This window comes from Phasianus colchicus, chromosome 1 (assembly GCF_987193195.1).
Source record: "Phasianus colchicus chromosome 1, bPhaCol1.hap1.1, whole genome shotgun sequence".
Taxonomy (NCBI): Eukaryota; Metazoa; Chordata; class Aves; order Galliformes; family Phasianidae; genus Phasianus; species Phasianus colchicus.
Window position 1 is genome coordinate 123,089,685 of NC_143436.1, and position 24,721 is coordinate 123,114,405.

A 24,721-nucleotide genomic window follows, 5' to 3' on the forward strand; every position below is an offset into this window, starting at 1 on the left:
GGCTGAGGGTGATCACACTGCTGCACTCATACAACATTTTGTACATTCACATCTCAAGACTAACACAAAGTTTTTTCCAGATTTCATTTTTCTTTTGCCATAGTAAGAAAAAATGGATCTTTGTCAAAGAGGATGAGAGCCATTAAAAACTCAATATTCCACTGCGGGGATTGCTTTATGGCCTCATTTGCAGCAGCTTGCTTTATCACGCGTGCAGCTTCATTGCCTGTCCTATAGCTCACACACTTTGAGAGTTATCGGCAGGACTCTGTGCTCTTGTTTCCAGGATGGCTGGTGCCTGGCACAGTATCTATTGGAGGGCGTATGTTGCAGAAGGAGGCTTGACTTGCCAGGCTGCCAGCCAGCTCTGTCCCTCTGTCTCCACAGATTTCTGTGTAGATAGAAGGAAAAAAAATGATGGGTTGGAGATCAGTCCTTGCATTGCTAATGACTCCTACTGCATAACCAGAATGTTTCACAAAGCACTACTGCATGATAAATTGCTGTGCTTCATTTTCTGTTTGTCCTTAGCCAGGTCCAGCTAAACTTTATGTGGTACATAATCACAGAATCACACACTTGTTTGGGTTGGAAGGGACCTCAAAGCCCACACCGCCCCAACCCCTGCCATGGGCAGGGTTGTCTCCCACCAGCTCAGGCTGCCCAGGGCCCCATCCAACCTGGCCTTGAGCACCTCCAGAGATGGGGCACCATGGTTTCTCTGGGCAGCTGTGCCAGCACCTCATTGCCCTCTCAGTGAAAAATCTCCCTCTAATTTCAATCTCCCCTCTTTTAATTTAAAATAATTCCCCTTTGTCCAGTTACTAGTTGCATGTGCAAAAACTCACTATCCCTCCTGTTTACAAGCTCCCTTCAAGAATTGGAAGGCTGCAGTCTCAGGTGATGAAACTCATTCACTATCTAACATCTTGAAGGCAGGAAGAGCAAAGTTGTGATGCCTGGAAAATGACATGCTGTTTCCTCTGTGACATGGCAAAAGCGCACACATTTGAAAACTGTAAACATATTCCAACTCACATTTATTCACATTACTGCTTTCACATTGACGTGGTGCAAGACAATGCTCATTTCAGATGGGGATACCAACATACCCCAGTAAACTCTTGATATCTTTCACACCATTAATTAATACTGTACTCTTAACATTAATAAATACTTGAAAAGTCTGTAAATGACCTACAATGAACTCCTTTGTAAAAGTGTTTACCTTAGTTAAAAAGGTTTATTTTGGTGTCAAAAAATGTCCTGCCAAGAATTGCTGGATGCAACTATTCTGATGAATTTTGTGGACTGGTATGGTCTTTGTCACTGCTGTAAATATGTCTGAGTTTGGTGTTGAACAGAAGGAGCTGAAGAACCATCAGAGGCAAACTAGATTTGATCTTGAGACCCTCACTTCACTCCTGTTAAAAGCATCAGAACTTGAAGCCACACAGCCCATCCAAAAAACTCTTGCAGACAGGTGCTAATGACTCGCTGCTCCAGACATGCTGCAGCCCAGGATGAGATGTGGGATGCTTCCAGATCCCCTGAGTTCTTTGAGTGCATCAGACTTCCTTGTACACACGTATGCATGCACACACGGATATCAGCACTACTCATTATCCCCACAGAGCAGAACTAAGCAGCTGCACTAGGCATGCCATGCAGCTGTCCCTGACTGTGTGTTTCAGACATAGCCTTCATGGCAGATGTGGTTGCCATTGATAAGGCTGAAGGTGGCCAAAGAGTGGTTGGTGCTCTTGAGGGAGGTCATTCGTGTGGTGCTCCTGGCCATGCTCTGGGAGCGGATGAGGAGGCGAGCTCTGCAGCAGAATAGCTGGTTGTTGAACTGCTTCCGAAAGCTCTTGCTGAGTAAGTAGAGTGCAAATGGGTTGACACAAGAGTTAGTGAATGCCAGGATCCGAGCACAGATGCTGGCAACAAAATGCAGCACTGAGGTGTCCACCTCTGAGTAGTGATAGGACCGGTATAAATAGATGATATGAGTGGGAAGCCAGCAGAAGGCAAAGAGGCACACAAAGACCAGCACTGTCCTGGCCAGTCGTTTACGAGATTCAATCTGGAAAAAGAAAGAGAGATGCAGGTTAGTAGTCTCTAGTTTGGACAAGTAGCAGTTTTTTCCCAGTGCTGCACCTTAGGGGTTAGCAGATGAAACCTGCACTAGTTATTCATATGCAATATATATATAATTCGATGTAAGCATTATATATTAAAAAACATTATTAGTGTTATTAGTATTATTAATATTGTTATTAACAGAGTAGAGGACTGGGATATTTCACAGAGCACAGAGTCAGGACTTTCTCCCTTAGGGTCATGTGGTATATGTACACAAATGTGCTGCCAACAGCTCACAGCCTTTCAAGACCAAGTGAGGTGTTCAGAGGCTAAAGGAGCTGTAGATGTCAACAGAGGACACTCTGCACTTATAGAAACAATGAGGTAGCAGCAACGTGGACCCTTCAGTTGGAAGAGCTGGGGCCAGAAGGGGCAAGTGAGTGAGAAGGTGGTGAGAAGGTTTATGATCACCTTAACATAACTGCATTTACCCAAGGGGAAGGTGCTTTCATGATTCAGCCAACATGCAGTATAACCTTCACACAAACAAGTCACATTTTTGTTTTCCTACATATGCAGGCTTGGACTCAACCCAAAGTTACTGCTCAGCTGAGGGTAGCTGAGGTAAACTGCACCTGATCTTTTGTCCACCAATGCTGCATGCTAAGATAAAAATGCCACTGAAAAACATATCTTTCTTCCTGACAAACATGAGAGTTATGAGAAAGGTCACACAAAAGGAGAGGATGGATAGCGTTACTCACAAACACTTGGACTACACTCCTGGCTGGAAGAGGATAGCCAGAAATGTGCAGGTACGACATCACTACATTTTCAAGGATCACAATGCTTTCTCATCTGGTAATTCTTGTGCCTCTTCCCAGACACTTTCAGTGATTTGCTGTCACCTGCTCCTTGTAACTGAGCATAACCTGAATGGCCTGAAACTTTCCCCAACCTCATCCCCTCTGTGCTTGTTCCTGCCCTGGTGAGGCAGCAGGGCCAAGCCAGGTTCCCAGCCACCCTCCATCCTCATTCACCTTCTGAGCTGCACAAGCAGATCAGAAGCAGCAGCTGACAAAGGCCTGTCTTTGATCAGGACAGCTGCAAGCAGGGAGGGAGTAGGCAGGAGAGACCTGAAGTGCCCATTTTAACTTTATTTTGTGCCCCTGTAATGGCACCAACTGAAAATTAGCCATTGTGCTTGGGAAGGACTGACATTTACCAGGTGATAATGTCTCCAAAGAGAGGGCTGAAAATTAAATCCTTTGCGAAGAGGCTCTGCACAGCTAAGTCATATATTCTTTTAAATGTATCCTTAATTTGATACAGGGCTATTGAGGCCACATCTGCACTATAAAGAAAGGAAGCAACACAATAAAGAAATCAATACCAGTTGTTTCAGATGGAGACCTATAGTTTCTGAGTGCACTGCAAGACAGGAATGATGGACTGGTGGTGCTAAACTGTAGCCTGGCCTTTTGCTTTCTGTGGACCTTTCCCCCGTAAGTAAAGGGAGAAAGGGCTCCTTTTACTACTCACTTTATTGTCACTAATCAAAACGGTCATTAAATCAGCAGAAAAATGATCTCCAGGGAAGAAAGATTTATACACATTCAGAAGAGACAAAGAGAAAAGGATTTCAGGGATCACACATCATCTCATGGGCAGAAAACACATTTGTTTCACCTCAGCACCAGAAGGCTACAGGAGATGAAATTACTGTTTCATGTCATCCTGAGGTGGAGATGTCAGCCTGATGCAATTACATGGACAATCATTCAGCTGACAAATGGTCTATGTCAGTTTAGTTTTGGTTGAAGAACCCCTCAGTTGAAAGGAAGGAGATCTGTCAAGGCAAATAAATTGTTCAGAAACGAGTTGTCCTGCTGTTGCCTTCTTGCTTAGACAAGCCCAAGGCTCAGATTTGTTTCAGGTTATGCATTGATCTGAAGCACTCAGTTACTCATGCTGGATTTGGATTTACCATAGGACATGACTCTTTTCCTCCCTAGAGGCTTACAAAAGGAGTAGGCAAGAGTGAGCAGTAGAAAGCTAGGACTTCAGTTGGCCAAATCCTAGCAAAGTCACTTCATTAGGATATACACACTTTCAGCAACACATTTTCAACCAGAGCATGAGACTCCCAGCAGTCCCTGACTGTGAGCTCTGCAGTGGGATAGTTCGGGGAATTTAAAAAAATAAAACAAATACTCCTGAGTGACAATAACAGAGGTAATCCTGATTTCAAGGGTATGAAGGGAAGGTTAAGAGTCTGCATCAGTCCAGAGCAAAGGCCCCACATAGGTAAATCAGATCAGTCTCAAGGTGAAAGTTAAGGATACCACCTACTGGACAGAGTAGAGGGGGATAATCACCTCCCTGTCCCTGCTGGCCACCCCTCTCTTGATGGAGCCCAGGACACCATTTGCCTTCTGAGCTGCAAGGGCACACTGCTGGCTCATATTAAGTTTTTCATCTATCAAGACCCTCAGGTCCTTCTCCACAGGGCTGCTCTCAAGGACCGCTCCTTCCAGTCTGCATGGATGCCTGGGATTCCTCCGGCCCAAGTGCAAAACCTTGCACTTTACCGTGTTGAACCTCATTAGGTTCACCCGGGGCCCACCTTTCAAATCTGTTGAGGTCCCTCTGAATGGCACCCCTTCCTTCTGACATCTCACCATCGTACTCGATTCTCTCTCCTGATGACCCTCCATCTGTCACCATTCTCCGGCCTCCACTTCCCCAGTCCATCTCCAGCCTGTACTTTTTCCCCAGCATGGCATAACACCAGCAGATGATATTGCTGTGTCCCATTTCAGCCCTGAGGACTGAATTGGAAAGCCCGCATTTCCCTCTACATGAAGGGAGACTACTTAATGGAGCAAGTCCTTTTTGATACAGAAACTTTGAGAAGTTTTCCACTGTGTTACCCCTCAGCTTCAACTTCACAACACCAGCACCAGCTTTATCTCTTCTCCTGCATCTTAGTCAATACCTTCCCAGACATTGGCATGAATCCCCTGCTGTGCCATGGTAACTGCCCTGCCAAAGTCTCTGAACATAGGAAAATTAGAAGACTACTGTTGTGACATAGTTTATGACAATCTATTAAAATTCATGCAGCAGCTGCAGTTTGCTTTAGTGTAAACTTCCCTATGTGATCTCTCTTTACTGGTTCATGGGAATTGTGGATTTTTGAAGAAAGTAGTCTCTACCTGTTTCCTTACGTGCACATTTCCTTCCACAGGGATGTTGTAAGCACTCCGGATCAAGTTCTTAGCAATGAAATAATAATATACTGAAATGACGGACAGAGGAATGATGTAAAAGATCAGAAATGATGCCATTGAGTGGATTTTGGGATGCAGCCCATCAGAATGTGGGTAAGGAGCACAGCTGATGAAAGTTTTATTAGTCCCTTTGTCATGGAAAGGATGTAAATCTGAAAATACTGCTTCAGGAATGGCAAGCAGCATGGATGCAATCCAGATTACAGCAGCTCTCACACAAATTTTCATCAGTGCATGGGATGCTTGTATCTCCATTGGTCTTACTATAGCTTTATACCTAAAAAAAAAAAAAAAAAAGATAAATTATTTATTGACATCAACACTGATCATTTATAAAACTAAGGCATTGCATTTTTGCTCATACTTAACAGATACCTTCCATTTAGAAAAAAAAATTACTCAAGACTGAAAACAGTTACAATTTTAAATTTTGCCATTTTCAAAAGATTTCTCATTTTTAACCAACGTAACCTATTCTGTGTCCATCCAGTTTCCCGTGTTTTGGTTCTGAGTTCATTTAATTTGTCATTTACCCAACAAAGCACAGTGCTGCATCACATTAATAAGTATGTGTCCAGATAGGGTTAAGATAGGATGTGCCACCACAGACTTCTCTTGAAAAGCATTACAGCAGTTTACACCTCAATGAAAGACTCTGTAGAAGGAAACTGGATGGGTTACTCAGTTTGTAGATTTTGCCACACATTTCATTTTGAGCTGTGAGTATGCTGGCCTTTTGGAAGCAAACTCTGATGCTTCCTCAAACTAAGCTTTCTGTGTGTAACAGAGGCAGCAAGTATGAGGTTCTGCACTGATTTAACTGGGTAACTGCCCTATTTACAGAACAAACATGTATTCAGCTTCTAGTTAGAAGCAAAATCCTGTTCAACATACCTGCTATTTTACATCACACACATAGATTTACATATGCATTTATATTTCTGTAGAAAACATAAAAACACATATAAGAACATAGATACTGGCATTTACATTTACATCGTGGATGGTCACACACTGGCACAGACTTCCCAGTGAGGTGGTTGATGTCCCATGCTTGTCAGTATTCAAGAGGCATCTGTTCAATGCCCTCGTTAATAAACTTTTGGTTAGCTATGAAGTAGTTAGGCAGTGGACTTGATAATCTTTCCCTTCCTCTTTCCCCTTGTCTCTCCCTCTTCTTCTCTCTCTCCCTCTCCCTTTCCCTTTCCTTTTCTCTTCTATCTGGACATCTTGTCACATGCAGATGTTTCTCCATACAGTTCCACAGGTGCCTCATGTAGATGATTTTTTCTTTAACAAACTGCCCTCATTAGTTTTCTGTTTAACTGCTTCTTCTCAATACCTCCAATTCCTCCTTACTCCAGCTATACTGCTACAGTAGTCAAACAGTATTTTCCAGGCTTGCTTAGCACTTCTTTAACTTGCATGCTGAAGCTGGATGGGGCTTAAGTGGTGTCATATAAAAAGCACAATCTTCCAGGCCAAGATCATAATCTCAGGTGAAGAAAACCATGGCACACACACAAATATGGTGTTGCAAATGTTGCAGTAATAGAATGGATGAGCCAGGCAGATTAGTAAAAAAATGCAGCTAAACCAGCTCAGTTTGCAGTTTGCTTCACCAGAAAATTGGCAGAAGCACTAACTGAATGTCTTCAGTAAAGCTTAAAGAACATAAACACGAAAGGAAACAAATTACAATATAGTCATAAATTTATTTAATTCAAAACTATTTATGTAGGTGTTTATTATATGCTCATCAACATGGCATGTTAGTGTAATTACTTCAGGGATTTTCTTGTGTATCATATAGCCAGCTGAGAGAATATTTTCCAGTATTAATTTCCAGTAGCATGAATGAATGGAAGTATACAGAGAAAGAGTCTGTTAAATTTCTATTAACATTAAGATTGAAGAGAGACAGAAAATTGATCCATTTCAAGTTATTAGTACATTTTAATTGGAGATGTCATTTCCAAACAATATAATTTTGAAAGAACATGATTAAAAATGGCTAAGAATGCTGGCACTGATAATTAGGCATTTAGTATGTTTTATAAAGCCTGCTATGACAGATTTAAAAGAAGATGTGAGAGACTTTTTACTTGCAAATGGCTCTCTGTAGAGGCAAATCATGAGGTCAAAAGCACAAAAAGATGAGACAGAAAAAACAAAGCAAGCAAAAACAGGTTTTGAAGGTGCGGTTCGTCAGACGTAGGAACACAGGTGCATGTTTCCTTAGGAGCTTGAAGATAGAATCAAATTATTTTGTTGACTATATTCATGACATTTTTTATGGTGGGCTAACTTATTCAGTGATTGTGTTCATCTGAGTATTGATACTTAATTGCTTGGTATTGATCTGGTGGGAGCCTTCATTTCCAGCTGCCTTACAGATGATCAGTGGGCACATCCCCAAGTTATGTTTCATCAGTTCTGCCTCCCCACATCAGCTTTGTTTCTGGACAGTGGCTGCAGAGGGTTGCTCTGTTTGAGAGCACAGGGCAGTCGTGTAGGAAGTTCTGGGCTGGAGCCAGTGCTGAAAGATGCTGGAGGATCTTTCTGTGTTGGATGCTCCTAAAGTGAAAAAGCTGCTACTCCTTGTGGGTTTCTGAGGGGGGCTCAGAAAATCCTTTGTGAGTTCAATTTTCCAGACAGTTTAATGATAGAATCAATCCTGAATTTTATGATCTAGTTGCAAATCTTTAAGAAATGCAACAAGGTAGACTGGTTTTGAACAGCACCTAGGTTTCAGACTCTGTCTTTTCGGCTGATATATCAAATGTTATTCTGAACCTTTCCACAGTTTTATCCACCGCCATTTCTCTTTTTCAATGAGATAGTCTTTTCTTGTCCCCTATCAGCTTCATATCAGTTGCATTCCCAAATTCTCAAATACCAAAAAATCACAAGCCCAGAGAAAGTCCTAGTGGCTATTACCTTTCCTGCTAAATGGCCAGTCCTGTGCAATCAAGAACAGGGCTCTCTCCTGTCCTGACACTGTATCTCTCCCACCAGTAGTGGGTTTTGTGCTGTCTGGACTTGATGGTGGCCAAGTTCTCTGTCAGAATACTGAGCACCATTTTCCTGCTTTGCACAGTCAGATCAGCTGGGGGTCAGCGTCTCAGGAACTTATCATCTCTGGAACACTTCCAGTTTTCTGAGATAGGCTGCTGTTTGAGATATGGGAAAAGGCTAATATGTGCCATTTACACATCCAGCAAATGTATTTTCATAGAATAGCAGACTCTTCAAGGTTGGAAAAGACAACTAAGATCATCTAGTCAAAGCACCAACCCATCACACCATGCCCATTAACCACGTCCCCCATTGCCACATCTGAACATTTCCTGAACACCTCCAGGGGTGGTGACTCCACCACCTCCCTGGGCAGCCTGTGCCACTGCCTCATCACTCTTTTGGAGAAGAAACGTTTCCTAATATCCAACCTGAACCTCCCCTGGCACAACCTGAGGCCATTCCTTCTCATCCTATTGCTGTTACCTGGGAGAAGAGGCTGGCTCCCACCTCACCACAACCTCCTTATAGGCAGTTTATAGAGACCAATGAGGTCTCTCCTCTGAGCCTCCCCTTCTTCAGACTGAACAATCCCTCAACCACTCCCTACTCCTCACCAGTTTTGTTGTCCTTCTCTGGACACGTTCCAGGTCTTCCATGTCTTTCTTGTCTTTCTCAGGGCCCAAAACTGAACACAGTACTTGAGATGTGGCCTCAGCAGTACTGAGTACAGTGGCATGATCACCTCCCTATTCCTGCTGGCTGCACTATTTTTGTTACAAGCCAATATGTCACTGGTTTTCTTGGCCACCTGAACACACTGCTGGCTTGCATTCAGCTGACTGTCAACTAACACCCCTAGATCCTTTTCCTTGTTTAACTCCTTACAACATGCCATTTTGTCTCCTAAGAAAGGAACAGACTGAGGGTAAGGAGCTAAGGGCCAGCTGAAGCTGAATGAATTAAATCTATTTTTCTGTGTCTGCATTAGACCATGGAAAAACCATCCATCTCAACTACTACAGCTGCCCAAGGGCAGGGCATCAGCCTAGGTGCCCTCTATAGACAGTAGAGAGAAAGAGGCAACTCTGGAGATAATTTCTTCAGTTCAGAAATACGTACCTGAGAGGAACAGGGTGGTTAGTCCTCTGGAGTTGCCCTTGTTTCTGCTTTCCATAAGCAGAGACCAAGCAGTAAGATAACAAGTTTCATCACTTATTTTAGATGGCTAAACCTAGGAGTAAGTTTGAGATATTTGACGTTCTCATACTTAAAATATAATATTTGAATAATCTCATCAAAATCTCAGTTTGTCTGCAGTAACTCTACTCATGGCTGTGTATTCATCACCTCTGCTTGCTCTCATGTTGAGTTTCTGAATGATATGATACTACTCTTTTCCAGCAAAGTTCTTCCCCTATACATTAAATTCCCCTATATATTAAAACAATTCTTCTCAGACATCAAAATCCAAAAGTATGACTCATATCTTGCAACAAAGACTAAAACTTAAAAAGGAAAAGCATGCCTTCTGAAGATTCAGTTGAATAAAAGATGGCAGTTAAGAATCTGTGTCAACTCCAACCTCTCCAGCTGTCAAAAAGCCCAGGTGAAAATGACTGAGCTGCCGATCACATAGGAAATAAGGAAGAGATGCTGACCTTTACTACTGCTCAGTCTTTGAACTTATCTCTTCCTACTGTGCTTGCTAAGTAGCAGTCTGCCTGGCACAGGAGGTACCAATGACCTTCTGCTCAGGATGGTTGCAAGCATGTCCCTGCATCTCATGATTACAGCTTCAGCCCGCACTAAGAAATTACGCATGAGGCTCTCTGAAATGCAATTAATAGAATCATAGGATAGCCTGTATTGTAGGTCAGAGTTTTAGCCAGTGTGAGCACCAATTTGTAAGGCTCCAGCAGATCCTTAGCAGTCTACGAGGTGCTGTGAGAACTCACCCTGACGTGCAACCCTCTCAACTGCTGGATGGCTCCAGTGCTGTCCCTCTTCTCCAGGTCTGCCTTCAGCCCTCCAGGAGAAGCCTGATCAGAGGGGTTGCTTCAGTGCAGTGACCCAAGGGCTTGTGTAAATCCATCACTCCTTACTGCAAAATGATATCTCCACCAGATGGAACTGACAGAGGTTTGGACCAATAGTACTTTGAAAGTGAAAGCTGCCCTGGTACAGCATATTTATTGCAATAATTCAATGACATATAATGCATGATCACTTCTTAATCTAATCCCAACAATCCAATTTTTAACTTTTGTGAATTTTCTTTAACAGCTAGAATTTAAAACTGTGCCAGTGCATGCCTCACCATACAATGCTGAAAAATATCTTATACATGTCTCTTAGGATCTGTTCTGAGCTCCTTGAACTTTTTTTTTTTCTCACAGTTGAGACTACTGAAGTGACAATAAGCCACCTAAATGTGGCACTTGCACAAGGTTTTTCCATGGTAAGCTTTCCATGTATATTCCTAAACATGCAGATATGAAGACTGGTTTTTCTCTTACACTGGAGGAGTAAGAATCTTATCCCCAAAATACCTCCTCCAGTGCAACCTTCACGTTTTTTTCTTTCCACCTTCACCAATTAATAAGTTCTGCACCAGAGGACGGTGGGCATGGAACAAGCTCCCAGAGCAGTAGGCACGGCCCCAAGTAACAGAGTTCAAGAAAAGTTTGGACAATGCTCTCAGAAATACGGTTTGAATTTCTGATGGTCCTATGTGAAGCCAGGATTTGGACTTGATGATCCTTGTGGGTCTTTTCCAACTCACAATAATCTGATTCTATGATTCTATGAACTTACTTGCTGCAAAAATTAACTTAAAACTACAAAATAACAGAAGGAAAATGGGAGGCTTCCTTTGGATTTTAAATTAATGAACTCCTTATGTCTCACTTTCTTTCTAGAGAGGTGCCTTCATGCTATGTGGAGAAGATGGTGCTGTTGCAGCATTAGCTTGCTTTCTTCTCCTATGATTGCTTTGTTTAAATGTTTTCCGCCTTCCCTTACGTGAGCAATTAAAACTAATATGAATATTCCATATAACATCCCTCATTGTACACCTGGAAAGTATGGGATGCAAATAAAGCAGCTTTTTTTAAGCTTGGAGATGTCACTTTCTGAGGCATCTTTAAACATAGCATGCGACTGCAGTTACTGACAGTGGTAGTGGGGAAGAAATCTCCCTCCCTCATGGCAGCACAGGCAGTTCTTCATACAAGTGAGTGATTGCAGGAGGTGTTCCTGGTGACATCTCTTCCAAGGCAAATATGAAGTCATATTGCATGCAGCAGGACCTTGTGATTCTGCAAATACACTTGCAAGAAATATATAAAGAGAAAATAATCCTCCATATCCTCCTTAATAGGATATGGGACAGTGTCCCTCTAAAACAGGTTAGCCAGAGTACCTTGGAATCAAGGAATTTTTTCTGTAAATAGCATCACCCATTACACTGTCCAAATCATTTCTATGAAAAGCTCTTGGCTCCCACTCCTAAATTTTCATCACGATTTAGGAAAGAAATGCACTGAAAATTGTTCCAATGAACTTTCAAAAACTTGGCCCGCTTCTGCTTCATTGCCAACCACACTGCATAGACTGCAGCAGGCTGACAGAAAGATTAGCTGTATTTCAGACTAACTTTCAGGTTTTTCTCTGAAGGCAGAAAGCCACTTACAAACTTTTGGATCTGTTTAAAATAATCTCTATTTGAGAAGCTGGGCAAATGTGAACCTAAAACTTCAATAAAAAGCAAGGATTAGTTGGAATGGACCGAAGCCTTAGAAAAACAGTCATGTAAATTGCTCTGAAGTAAAAACATTGAGTTCTTCCCAGCTCTACAAAATGAGCTCCTGAAATTGCAACCAATTCCTATTGTAATGATGGGAGACAGAAGACCTGCCTCTTGGTCAGCACATCCCCGGATTTCTTCTGTTCCCACTTTTAAATGAAAGAGGGAGAAATCTTGTACAGTTCACAGTTCATCTGTTCCTATTTTTAAGTTCACCATGTGCGCCTTGATCTGGTTCTGGCCTACAAACAGTCTGAATGAAAACCTTATTGAAAATCTGTAATTATGTTCTGCTAGTATTACATTATTGATTTGCTCACATAATATGCAGGACTGGCTCAATTACCATGTAAAAAAGACTCCAGCTAAAGAGAAAACGTTGATGCTATGCAAAGGCTGCACAAATGAAACATATGGAGCCTTGCTGAGAGAAAAGTTTGACTTTGAAAACCATGAAAAAGTCTTAATAAATATTAGAAGAAGTTTATGAGAAACATAATGTCCCAAACTTTCTTATTGTTTCCACCATGAATACTATGAATATTTATAGCTCTGAAGAGAAATAACTGTAGAAATCCACAAAGTTTCTGGACTATCCAACCCATCAGCACACTGACAATCTATTTCAAGTCTATCTGCTTCTTGTATACTTAGTAAATTTATCATTATTATGCATGACTGCTGGATGAACACTTGTTATTAAAAACTTAAGTAAACTGCACGCAGGCACATCTCTGAGGGACTAGTCTTACATGCATTAGCAGGTACAATCCGTTTCCTTTCTCTTCCCGTTAACTACACTGACATGGAAAGAAACCAGATGAAGTGATGAAAGTGGTCTAGTTCTTACTTTTTAAGTGTGTTCAAATTTTAATCCATATACCTGTACACTCCTACATCAGTCTGAAATCTGAATGAATGGGAATTTCAATCCAGGAATGACTGAGGTCTCCATTAGGATGATACAGATGATACAGAACTTTAAATTGCACTACACCTTGCAAGTAAGAAAAATTACATATTAATTGTTTAATAATGACTACGTTATTCTTAATCATGACATCTAGAGCACAAAGTATTTCAAAAATTAACTATATATATGGAAAAAAAAAAAAAGGATGTAAAGATCACTGAAGAAAATAGTGAGTGTCCCTGGGCAGTGCTGATCTTCTTAGAAAGATCCCTTTGCACCTAGGATATATTTTCTCTGCAGGTGATCCTCAGTCAAGTCTCCAAATGAAACCCTGGTCCTGAGTCAAAGATTTCAGTGGCACCAGACTACATGTGTGCAATTGTATGTGAGATGTGCCATTTGAGGGAGGGCTGAGACAATCAGTCTTATTTCTCCCAGAAGCACAAAAGGTAACCTAAAGTATAGCCTCTCAAAAAAAAAAAAATTATATATATATATATATATATATATATATATATATAAATATATATATATATGTGTGTGTGGTTTATATATAAAAAAAATATATAGAGAGAGAGTAATTGCTGGATATCTCTCTGTTCCTGCTACAGAATTTCATTGGAGTTTCTAAAAATGGCAGTTTCTCAACTCCAAAAGTCCTGCTTGTGATGTGCAATGAATCAATATTGCACTTTGTTCTGACAGAGAAAGCAGACTGCATAATTGACCTATACAAATTAGCAGTTCCTGACCCTATAGCAGCCATGGTGTGCTTATCTCTGTCTTGTGGAAAAAGTACATTAAAAAAAAAGAGAGAGAGAGAGAGAGAAGCAGGCTTCCTGCCTGTAAAAGCAGCTGTCATTACAACAGACTGGAAATGAAAAAGTAAAATGGATGATACTAATGATACATCAGTAGCTGATCTCCAGCCTTCCTCATCACCCCCATCTCGTCCTGAGAAAACTGCTAAGGGCAAAAAACTGTCCTGAGTAAGAGAAAATGAGGAGTCGCACTAAAACCTCAAAGAAGTAATTAAAAAAAATCAATATAGAGCAGATGGGAAAAAAAGCAAAAGTAAATGACAGCAAATATTGGAGTTTAAAAATGTCGGTGTCTGATAAGGAAAGCTGGAGGAGCCAACAAAATATCAAAGGTCACTGTGTGACAGACAAATGCACATTTTTAAATACACCAGGAACAAAAAAAATCATTAAATGGCAAAGATATGAACACTGATGGAGACAGGGTGAGAGGAAATCGCTAGGTATTTAAGACCAAATGTGGAGGAAGTGTTCACAGCATGTGTGCAGAGCTACAGTTTTAGTAGAAAAGTCACCAGCTGTATTAAAGAAGGTGTGAGCCAACATCTGCCAGCATAAAACATTTTCTCACCAGCAGGCCTGAATAATCACCTAGGAATAATAAAGGAAAGAGCTGGGGAGCAACTGGTGCTAAAATATTTTACAAATCTTGAAAAACTGGAGAAATTGAAGCACTGGTTTACATTGTGCTCCCTCCCACATGCCTTTACAATCTCTGCCACCCTCTCATGCAACAAGGGTTAAAAATGGATGTACAGGTTGAAGACAGGGGAGCTGCAGCTGGTGGGGACCTAGAGCACAAGGGTCACGTCAGTGCATCACCAAATATGCCAGTAGGAAGGTAACAGTGAGTGGAACCATTTCTAGTCTGGGTTCTAAGAAGGTGCTCTAGCTGCAGTGCTATTTATTATGTTTATCAGGTGCCCTGAGCACGCTATAAAACTTCTGCTGGGAAAGTCTGCAGATGGCACAGTTGTTAACCAGACTGTAAAAGAAATATTTCAGAGTCATCGGGATAAACAGCCACAGTCTAACAGAAGCCATTTTAACTCCTACGAGTGCAAAATAGTGTATAAAACACTCAAGTGAGCAGATTATGGCAAAAACAAAACAAAACAAAACAATCAAACAAACAAACAATGAAAAAACAACAACAATAAACCACAGGAAAAAAAAAAAGAGAGAATCTTTCAAGGGAAGAGAAGACCAAGATTTTGGAGTGCTTCTTTTTCACCTGGCAAAATGAAGTGCCCCACACCATTCTCATGGTGTCAAGGCTTTAGTGCAATCAGCATATGAGCTAAAGAGTAAAAAGCAGTGAGCTATGCTTATGCTTCTGTCCTTTCTTCAGCCTTGGCAATGACAAATGTCTAGGAGACCATCACTTCCTTATTAACTGTTATGAACTTTTTATGAATGCTTAGCCATGGTGGGGCTAAATGGTCCACTACTATTTTTGACTGTTGTTATAAGTTAGGTTGTTAATAGTATCATGGAAGTGATAGTGCCTTTGGTACCTCCAGCACTGTAGGACCATGCTGAATGGTCTGTCTGTGTTACTATATGCTTTTAAGAAGGATGTGGATGCCCCATCCCTGGAGGCGTTCAAGGCAAGGTTGGATGGGGCCTTGGGCAGCCTGAGCTGGTGGGAGGCAGCCCTCCAGGGCTTTAAGGTCCCTTCTAATCCAAACCGTTCTATGATTCAATGCTTCAGTGATTTAGCATTCTATGATTCTATAGTTCTATGATTCTATGTCAAACACCAGGAAGCATTTTGAACAGTCTCTCTGAAAAGGAGATGCGATTAGAGAACACAGTTTTAAATTAGTCTAGCTGAATGATATCTCCCAAGGAGCCTTGATCACCACATGAAGGTATTTTCATGTGAAAAAATAAGCAGAAGCAAGGGATATTTCTATCCTACTGAGAAAGGCACAATAGTGAGAGGTCAGACAAATTTATATTTGAAATATGACAATTTCTAAGCAACAAGTATAACAACGTTGGAGAGCAATGGCAGGGAAAAGGCATTGTTTGTTAGAATAATTAGGAAGTTTTGCAGTGTCACTGAGAAGATCTGTTTTAATCCAAATGCTACTATATGTGCAGAAGCTTCTGTGTGCTGGTAAGGGAGAGAAGAACAGCTAAACTGGTTGGCTGGAGCTGTCGGTGTTGGCCCAGCTCCTGCCTCGCTGGCTCTTCTGTATCATTTGAACAGCCATGACTAAATCTCATGCTTCAGAGCTGTCTGGAGGTACAAAGAAATAGTTTGGGCTCTCAGGATGCCATGCTACTGTCTTCTGTCCTCCCTTCCTACAGAGCTGCAAAGTCTATAGGCAGAGGGCAAGCAAGGACAGGATGGACAGAGGTCTGGCAGTGCTTTTCACTTTGATGCTTGGCAGATTTCTGCATTCTGGTTAAATTGATCCCTTGCCTGGGGTTGAGAATGTAATTTTCTGAGAGTGACTCCAGCTTTCTGCCTTTCTCTACAGCACACAAATATGGTAGCACTGGATGCCTCTTGGTACCTCATTACTGCAGGGGTCCAGGCACCACCTTGCATTTCTGCCCAAGGCACGTGGGCATTTCTGCCCACGGCACAGGACACTGAAATTCCCTGTTTGAACTGATCAGATGATACAGGGGCAAGAAAGAGCCTGTTGCAGAGAGAAGCTTGGACAGGACCTCATGACCCCTGGTGACCCACATGGTGTGAGTGAACTAGGCATGTGGGTGTGGAGATGGTGAGAGGCAATCTATGGGGGATCTGGGTTCTCTCTCAAGACACTCCTCAAAATAAAAAGAAAACAGGTTATTGTAGAGGCTGTCTGCAAGCAAAGCAGCTGTGCGATGTTTCACGTCGCTACACAGGCCAGCTTTTTCAGCTGAACTCTTTTCTGCTCTTTTTGGCCAGGCTGTTGTCCACGTCTGAACACCAAGTACAAATGCCTATGCTGATGGGAAGGCTGATGGCACATTCTCCATGTCCAGCTGCTCTCCTTGCTAACGGTGTGTACAGCACCTCGTATTATGAGACCATGACAACTGATTGGGGATTTCAGATTTTACTAAAATGTAAACAATAGGTAATCCAAATTTTCTTCCTCTTGATTGCTTAAATGTTGACACTCTCCAACACATTATTACTGACTCTAGCCTCAGATTTGTCTGCCAGTTCACTGATAAGAACAGGGGCTCTAATTCCTGGTTATAGAATTGCATATATTGTGTTTTAGCCATCTGCTCCGGCTAATCAAGATACTCAGAAAGTTTGTGCTGTTGATCTGTTTCTCTTGGTACAGATGGATGCAGGAGCTTAGGAAATGAGAGCTAAAAACAAGGGTGTTGACAGTGTTTATATTGTATTGACATAGTGGCCAGCAACACAGGATCTAAGACTTTGTGCGCTGGCTGAAAGAGATAGAACCATAGAATCCTTAGAATTGGATAGGACCTTTAAAGGCCATCTAGTCCTACTCCTCTGCAATGAATAGGGACACCACAGCTACATCAGGATGCCCAGGGCCTGATCCAGCCTTGCCTTGAAAAGCCTCCAGGGACGGGGCATCAACCACACTCTGGGCAACCTCTGTCACTGCCTCACCACCCTCACTGTAAAAGACCCTTTCCTTATATCTAGCCTGTATCTGCCTTCTTTAAGCTAGAAAGCATTTCTCCTTGTTCTATTACCACAGACCCTGATAAAGTGCCTGTTCCCTTCTTTCCTGTAGCTTCCCTTTAGATACTGAAAGGCCACTATCAGGTCATCCCAGAGCCTTCTCCAGGTTGAACAGCCCCAGCTCACTCAGCCTGTCCTCGTAGATGTTCCATCCCTTGGATCACTTTTGTGGCCCTCCTCTGGACGCATTCCAACAGGTCTATGTCTCTCCTGTACTGAGGACTCCACAGCTGAACAATACATGTATCTCTGATCATACCTTTTGCCATCAGCACAGGATGAGCAGTGGCAGGGCCACCATGGCAGCAGCATGGATCCAGTGGTGCCTCCCAGTGCTTCACTGAGAGGGAAGTCTTGGGGATGGCACTTAAAGCCCCTCAGGCTTTCCTCTCTGGTTTGGAAGGACTGATGTTCTGAGTAAGATCGTATCAGTGGATCCAAAATATGCATGCAGGGGTATCATTCTCTTTATTTGCACTGAGCACACGAACGGTTGTCTTGGTCACTCAGAGAGTGACTTTCTCAGTCACCATTTTAAAACCATCCTGAGGCTGCACAATAAACTGCAACACAAGTAAACTGCCCCAAAATAGAGTCATGGAATCATTAGAATTGGAAAAGACCAGAAAGATCATATAGTCCAACCACCAACCCATCACATCATGCCCACTAACCATGTCCCCCTGTGCCACACCTAAACATTTCTTGAACACCTCCAGAGGTGGTGACTCCACCACCTCCCTGGGCAGCCTGTGCCACTGCCTCTCCAGTCTTTCTGAGAATAAATGTTTCCTGAATTTCCCCTGGTGCAACTTACAGCCTTTACTTCTCATCCTATCAACAACATTAAATCAGTTTGGCTTTTCATAGCTTTATTCTAAGCTGGCACACCTAATCTCCCTTTTGTGGAGGTATAAACAGAACAAATGGCCTTACATGTAGACACTACTCCTTCTCTGGAATTGTACAAATTATTAAAGATGAGAGCTGGAGAAATCCAAAGCAGAAAAAGGATGAGTCCACAAGCAGCTTTTATATATTCCGAAACATCTTTCTAAAAATCCTGGATCTATTTCTTTCCTTCCACCACTGTTATTTTTTTGAGGGAAAGGGTTGTGTGGGATTTTATTTCTTACATAAACAAACTGATGTATGAGTTCAAAGTAACACCAGGCAGTTTCAGCTGTGACCCTGGGCAGTGGGAAGCACCACTGCAACCCTGCATCCATCCCTGCATTCCAGCACTGAGGCAGCAATGAGGGCAACATTTCCAAAAGTCATTATGATTATTAATGTCCTCATTCCACTTCTTGGAGCTCCCCCACTATTGCAACTCCTGCTGCCTGCAGCTTGTCTCTGCAAGGTATGCCACCTGATGTCAGTTTGTGATGCCATCCCATATGTCTCCCCATGCTAAATGCTGCTCTCTCCTCTGACTGGCTGGCAGCAGCTTTGGGCAGCAGGTATTCCTGCAGTTTTCCAGAACTAAAATCTGGATAATCTCAGGTGCTTAAACTAAAGATTCCACTTGAAAACTCCAATTATACTTTACACACGCTGCTGTGTGCTTGTCAAAACAGCATTACTTCAGGAAGGCTCCACTGCATGAACACTGTGGCGTTTTGATTTTTTTACTATCTCAGTGAAACAGTGGGCGAGTATGATTGGTGCCTGACAGCTTGGGTAATTGAAATGCAAATGCCTAAACTCTGTCAGTCATGTGAGAAACAGTCAATTAAATAGAGACATCTCCCATGACAAGGGTAATTAAATGGGCCGCTTTTCCTCTTACTGTGCAAAGATTTTTCTTAATTTCCTGCCACTTGCTGAGCCAGCTTTCCTGCATGGGCTTGCAGCCCAGGTGTGACTGCTTGTGCACCTCTGTACCTCCCTTTATATCCCGGAGCAGGGCAGGAAGCCAACTCTGTTCCCTCTTTGCAGGGATGAAGCGCTGCTAAAGAAATCTGCTGTCCTGCCAGAGCAGAAGAGCTGCTCAGACAGATGTCAACATCATCTGGAGCCCTTGTAAAGCACACAGACCTGCATAACTATTTGTTTCCTTGCTTTGTTGCTTAGCCCTGTTGTCTTATCACTTCTGGAGGGTGGCTGTAAGGACACCACAGGCCTTAACCCTGCCCTGGCTGCTTGGTGAATTTGTCAGGCTCAAAGGAAAAGTCCTGCAGGCAGCTCCCACAGCTCCTGTAAACGCAGCCAGAGTTTTCATTGAGAAAGGTTTGCAAATGAGCAACCAATCCTCTGCGTAACCTCTGGGTCGTGGCTGGTCAAACCACTGAGCTGCTGTGGGTACTCTGTGATGGAGGCTGACACTGAACTCAGCCTCTACAGTCGTTTAGAGACGATAGATTTGGTGTTATTGACCCTACCTAATGCATGATGAACTGGAGATGGAAAGAACGAAAGTCTACCTCAGGAAGGTACATCCTTCAACCCATGGTGTGGGCTGAGCACAGTGTACTAAAACGAGGCCCCTCAACTTCAGAAGGGTATCCAAAGCAACCAAGATGGTTTGAGCATACTCATCTAACTCCTCTCCCCCATCATGCATTTGCTCAACACATCTATCCATTGATTTTCATACTGTGTTTCGATGGTCACCTCTTTGGGAACACTGTTGCATCTCACTCCAGTGCTTTTCTGTACACATTTCCAATTTCAGAGATGCCAAATCTCTAGCCTTCTCACATATAGGCATCTAAGCCATGCTAAACAGGAAGGCTTCCTCTATCCCCAAGGAGAGAGGGAGAGATCACAACACAGCGGTTCAACTTGTCTCTGGAGATCGTTCTCCATGGACCAGAGACATCTTGCTGACAACCCCGGTGGGGCTCCTCACTTCAGACAGAAAAAGCCAAGGGAAATGAGCTGTGTCTGAACAATGTCACATGCTGGACTCCTGATTCCTTCTTCTACTCTGATGTCACCACTGTACCTGTTGGCTTCTACAGACATTTCCCTGCAGGGCTAAGCTGGCCAGCACTCCACTTGCTAGGTCAATTTTACCTCAGATGTTGTCTGCTGTGGAACTGCTACAGGCCCCAGGGTCAGCATCTCTTTGCCCCAGTGCTGATGGCCCTCCAGAGAGACTCAGGCAGGCATCATCATGCTGCTCACAGCTAACTCACATCTTGGAAGTTTTCCCTGTACATTTTATTTTCTTAATGATTCTGACATGATTAATATTGGCTCTCAGAGTTCAGGGTGAGAGTTTTCAGAAAATAAAAATAGAATATTGATATGTGAGCTGACAAAATGTAGACCACATTATTCTTTAAGAAAATTATTCCAGCACTGCTGTTAATATAACAAAATAAAGGCTTCAGTAAACACAGATAAGACCTATTTGTGGTTCAGCGAGCAGCAGTTAAGATTCATAGACATAATAAAGGTAGGATTTTTATTATCTCCTTCTAACTAGACAACAAATGCACTCAAAGACAATAAAATGGTCACTTGAAAATGAGAACACAAAGTCTTCTTTCACACATGACTATCTCCATTATGGCCAAGTGGCATGAAAAATGCTGTAACTTTTTCTTTTCCCCCTCCCAGTGCAGCACGAGAGTTAACACTATTCAGATTAACCTGAAGTTGAGAATTTAAGGTCACCAAAACGTACACTTCCACAGCTGCTCTTTCTTGTGTTGCTGATTTGTTTCAGGTAAAAAACCATCATTTATGTGCTGCCCAGTAAAAGCATTTGCAGTATTTATATTATGCAGTGCATAATCAGCAACAAATCTCTCTAATATAATCGCCTTTATGACACGTCTCTCTTTTCCCAACGTTTTTTAGAACAACTTAGAGGACTCCTTTGGAAAGATGAGTTTCTTGGAGAAACATTTACTGTTTTCCTACAGTTTTCTTTAGAACAGGTGAGGTTCCGGCTGTCACAAAGCGCAGGTGATTCTTTACTTGAGAGTTTGGGGAGTTTTCCCATTTTGCCAACACTTTCACAGTAAACGTTCTGAAAACTTCTATCTGCACATTGCCATGTTTGTCATCTGCTACTCTGGCAGACAGTATTATTCTTATACATTATCAAGGAGGAGTTGAGCTGCTGTGGCAAGAAAGCATATTGGCTGTTCTGTGTGTCTGAAACACAGTGGTCTGTTTTCACTGAAATCCCATGCATTATACTGAAACTACCCTGAAAACTGAGCATAAGATGCCTGTTATTTTAAAGTAGAAGGCTGAGAGACACAGCACAGTATGCAAGGCACTGCTTAACACAAGGTTATTTCCACTTCTTTGTGACTCAGAAACTGTCCTCGGGACTTTTTGAGCAGAACAAAATTATAAGGATCTCTCTCACCAGAAATATTACTACCTCTGTGAGATTTCCTAAGTTTAACATAGTCACAATGTGTTCCACAGTCTCTTCTGAATTACCAATACTAGGAATAAGATGTCCTGGCCTCTCTGATGGGCACAGGAGCTGCTATAAAAGACAACAGTCCTGTAAGTACCTACATTCTGTTTGGAAAGGAAGGCTTAATGCTTCAAAACAATATTCAGATTCAAAGTCTTTTGAATTTAAATCTGAATGCTCTGAGATAATTTTACAGATCTTCACAGAAATCCAAAACAGAGATGGATTATTAGAAGTGTATCACCTGCAGAAATCGAAATTTTTTCATATGATCTAAAGCAGCATAGTTATTGCATGTTATTTTCACCAAACTTTATTGGAAGACAAAGTTTCCAAAGCAGACCAATTATAATTGACCAAGCTGTAAAAGATTTAATAGAGAGAAATGTACTGACTGCAGCAAACTGAGATGCCTGACTTCAGGCATCTTCACTTAAATACTTTGAACATATTTCATGAAATACTGCCTCATTTGTGATTAGCCGTAAGGAAGCAAGACACTAGAAAGAATTAACTCTAACTACATTTCAAATTGCTGCTGCAGTGCCTTCACACTTCATGAAATATGGATCAATTATCTTTTTGGAAGTGCTATCTTTCAGTTCAGCTTTGTGAATCACTGCTCTCTCTCCCTGGGCTTGACCCACTCTTAGTGTTCTTTTAATTAAGTTTGTCTATTTGCTAAACTGCACAAACATTTAGTTTAACCTAGAAAAAGTTACCTGCATTCACAAAACTCCTCAAGTTTTGTGCTCATAAGCACCCGAAATTAAGTGATGTTGCTCTTTGTCCAATGCTAGGTTAAAAATGCTTCTTATGAGCAATTTGACCTGAAAATATCAATGCATAATTGTGCATTTTACAAAATCAAGGCTGCAGCAGAAAGCTTACCTGTCAGCTGAGAGAGCAGTGAGAGTGAAGACTGACACCCCTACAGAAGTGAGTTGTATGAAGGGAATGAGCTTACATCCGATCCTGCCAAACAGCCACTCATCAGCAAGGTACCTGCTGGCATCCACAGGCACACAGGTCACTAACAGCAACAGATCTCCCAGAGCCAGGCTAGAGATGAACAAATTGGGGACGTTTCTCATGGATTTCACAGTACAGAAGATCTTAATCAAAGTGATGTTACCGATAAGGCCTATCAAAATGATGATCCCGTAAATGGTGGGGATGGCGTAGAGGAAGGCTGGGTAGAACCACTCGTCGCTGAGGACGGAGAGATTTGCGCTCTGGTTGGCAGAGATGTTGTAGAGGATGAAGTTATCAGTTTCCAGGTCCAGCAGCAGGCACTCTCCAGATGCCATTGCCCTACTTTCCTCTTTTCAGAAGACGACTTTCTTTGAAAATCCTCCAAAATTTTTTTTTTTTTCCTTTAATTTTGCCACTGCTTGGTTGCTTTAAACAGTCGTAAGAGTTTAAAAGTCATATCACCTTGTGACATATGTTAAAAATAAATAGAACAGAAAGCCTCCACACATTGCTCGACAGTACTGCTTCTGTAAACTGAAAGGAGAACATCTTCTAGCAGAGTCTGAATCCTGGAACTTGCCTTTTCCTCATTGCCTTGCCTCGCTGTTAGCTGTTCCTCAGCTCTGGCAGGCTGGTTATCACACCCAAAGACCAGTCAGTGGGAAGCATTTTCAACAAGAAGGCTACTAAATTCCAAGCATCAGCACTGCCGAGCAGAGCAGAGTCTGAAATAAGGGCATTACAACCAGCGAGAACTTTTGGTAGCAGCCGTCACACTGCATTCCCCGACTCTTGCAGCTCTCAGCTCTTGCACTCCACAGCCGGATTTAAAGTGAGGGAAAAGCACCTCTCCTCTGACGGCTCCGATCCTATAGGCAGGATCTTCCGGACGTCAATTCCCCCCCGGCTTCCCATGATGAGAGCGGGCTGGCTGACACGAGCGCACTCATTCCGAGGGAGCAGCGCCGGAGAATGCCAGCCACCTACTGGACGATCCCATCACTGCCTGCTAGGAGTAACACGGGGAAAGAAAACCTCCGTTAACTCTTTAGATGAAAAAAAACAACCCACAAACAACCTGCTCTCTGACACCTCGTGAGACGAAAGTCACTGCCTCAAGCAAAGCTTCGTTTATTCCGTGCTGTGGGTGATGTGATCAGAAAAGCAATTCTGCCCTCTTAAATGAGATCGCGCTTTGTTTGCACTCTAGTATTCATTGTTCCAGTGAAGGAGTGTAATGATAAGGAGCCAAATTCATCCCCCAGAGCAAATGAGCTGAATAAAGCCAATTAAGATAAAATCAGCAATATAGTTAAGATAAGCAGATGAGTATTAGTGCTGTGCACCTGCAGTTAGCCAAGGAAGCCTGAACGCTGCACGCTTTTAATTGGGAGACAACAATAACAAAGGACAGAGTTTACCATTCGGTGCAATCATCGCTATTTACGGGGCACCCACCATACCCACAACTATAGGTAACACAGCAGAGAGAAACTTACTCAGTTGTAAGTCTGAAAATGCTTTCTTAGAGCTTAATTAAGATATAACCAGCACTTATGCCTTACTGCTTTATAACAGATAGGCGATTTATGGTTATATACAAGGACTTTCAGGACTGCAGAGAAATACAGTTAATTTGGAATCCAGCCTGCAGAATTAAATAAAAGCTGTAATTTACGTTTCCCTGTGCAAGTGCTCACTTTTGCAGGCAAAAGAATGTTTTATCCATGGCTAGAATGGCT

General features: G+C 42.4%; 1 protein-coding gene across 1 annotated transcript; it reads right to left on the bottom strand.

Moving 5' to 3' along the window:
* Positions 1 to 1,047: 1,047 nt before the first annotated feature.
* GRPR (gastrin releasing peptide receptor) lies at positions 1,048 to 23,345 on the bottom strand. Its single transcript, XM_031596035.2, has 3 exons — positions 22,896 to 23,345; positions 5,301 to 5,652; positions 1,048 to 2,083 (listed from the first exon to the last, which is right to left on the bottom strand). The coding sequence occupies exons 1-3, from the start codon at positions 23,312 to 23,314 to the stop codon at positions 1,691 to 1,693; spliced, it is 1,164 nt and encodes a 387-aa protein (XP_031451895.1). The 5' UTR covers positions 23,315 to 23,345; the 3' UTR covers positions 1,048 to 1,690.
* Between the last annotated feature and the right edge of the window lie 1,376 nt (positions 23,346 to 24,721).

Excerpts from the sequence above, each read along its gene's own strand:
- GRPR (XM_031596035.2), bottom strand. The coding sequence starts at position 23,314 with ATGGCATCTGGAGAGTGCCTGCTGCTGGACCTGGAAACTGATAACTTC. Across the intron at positions 5,653-22,895 it reads ACTGCTCTCTCAGCTGACAG|GTATAAAGCTATAGTAAGAC; the intron begins GTAAGCTTTCTG and ends TTTTTTTTTTAG. Across the intron at positions 2,084-5,300 it reads ATGTGCACGTAAGGAAACAG|ATTGAATCTCGTAAACGACT; the intron begins GTAGAGACTACT and ends TTCTTTTTCCAG.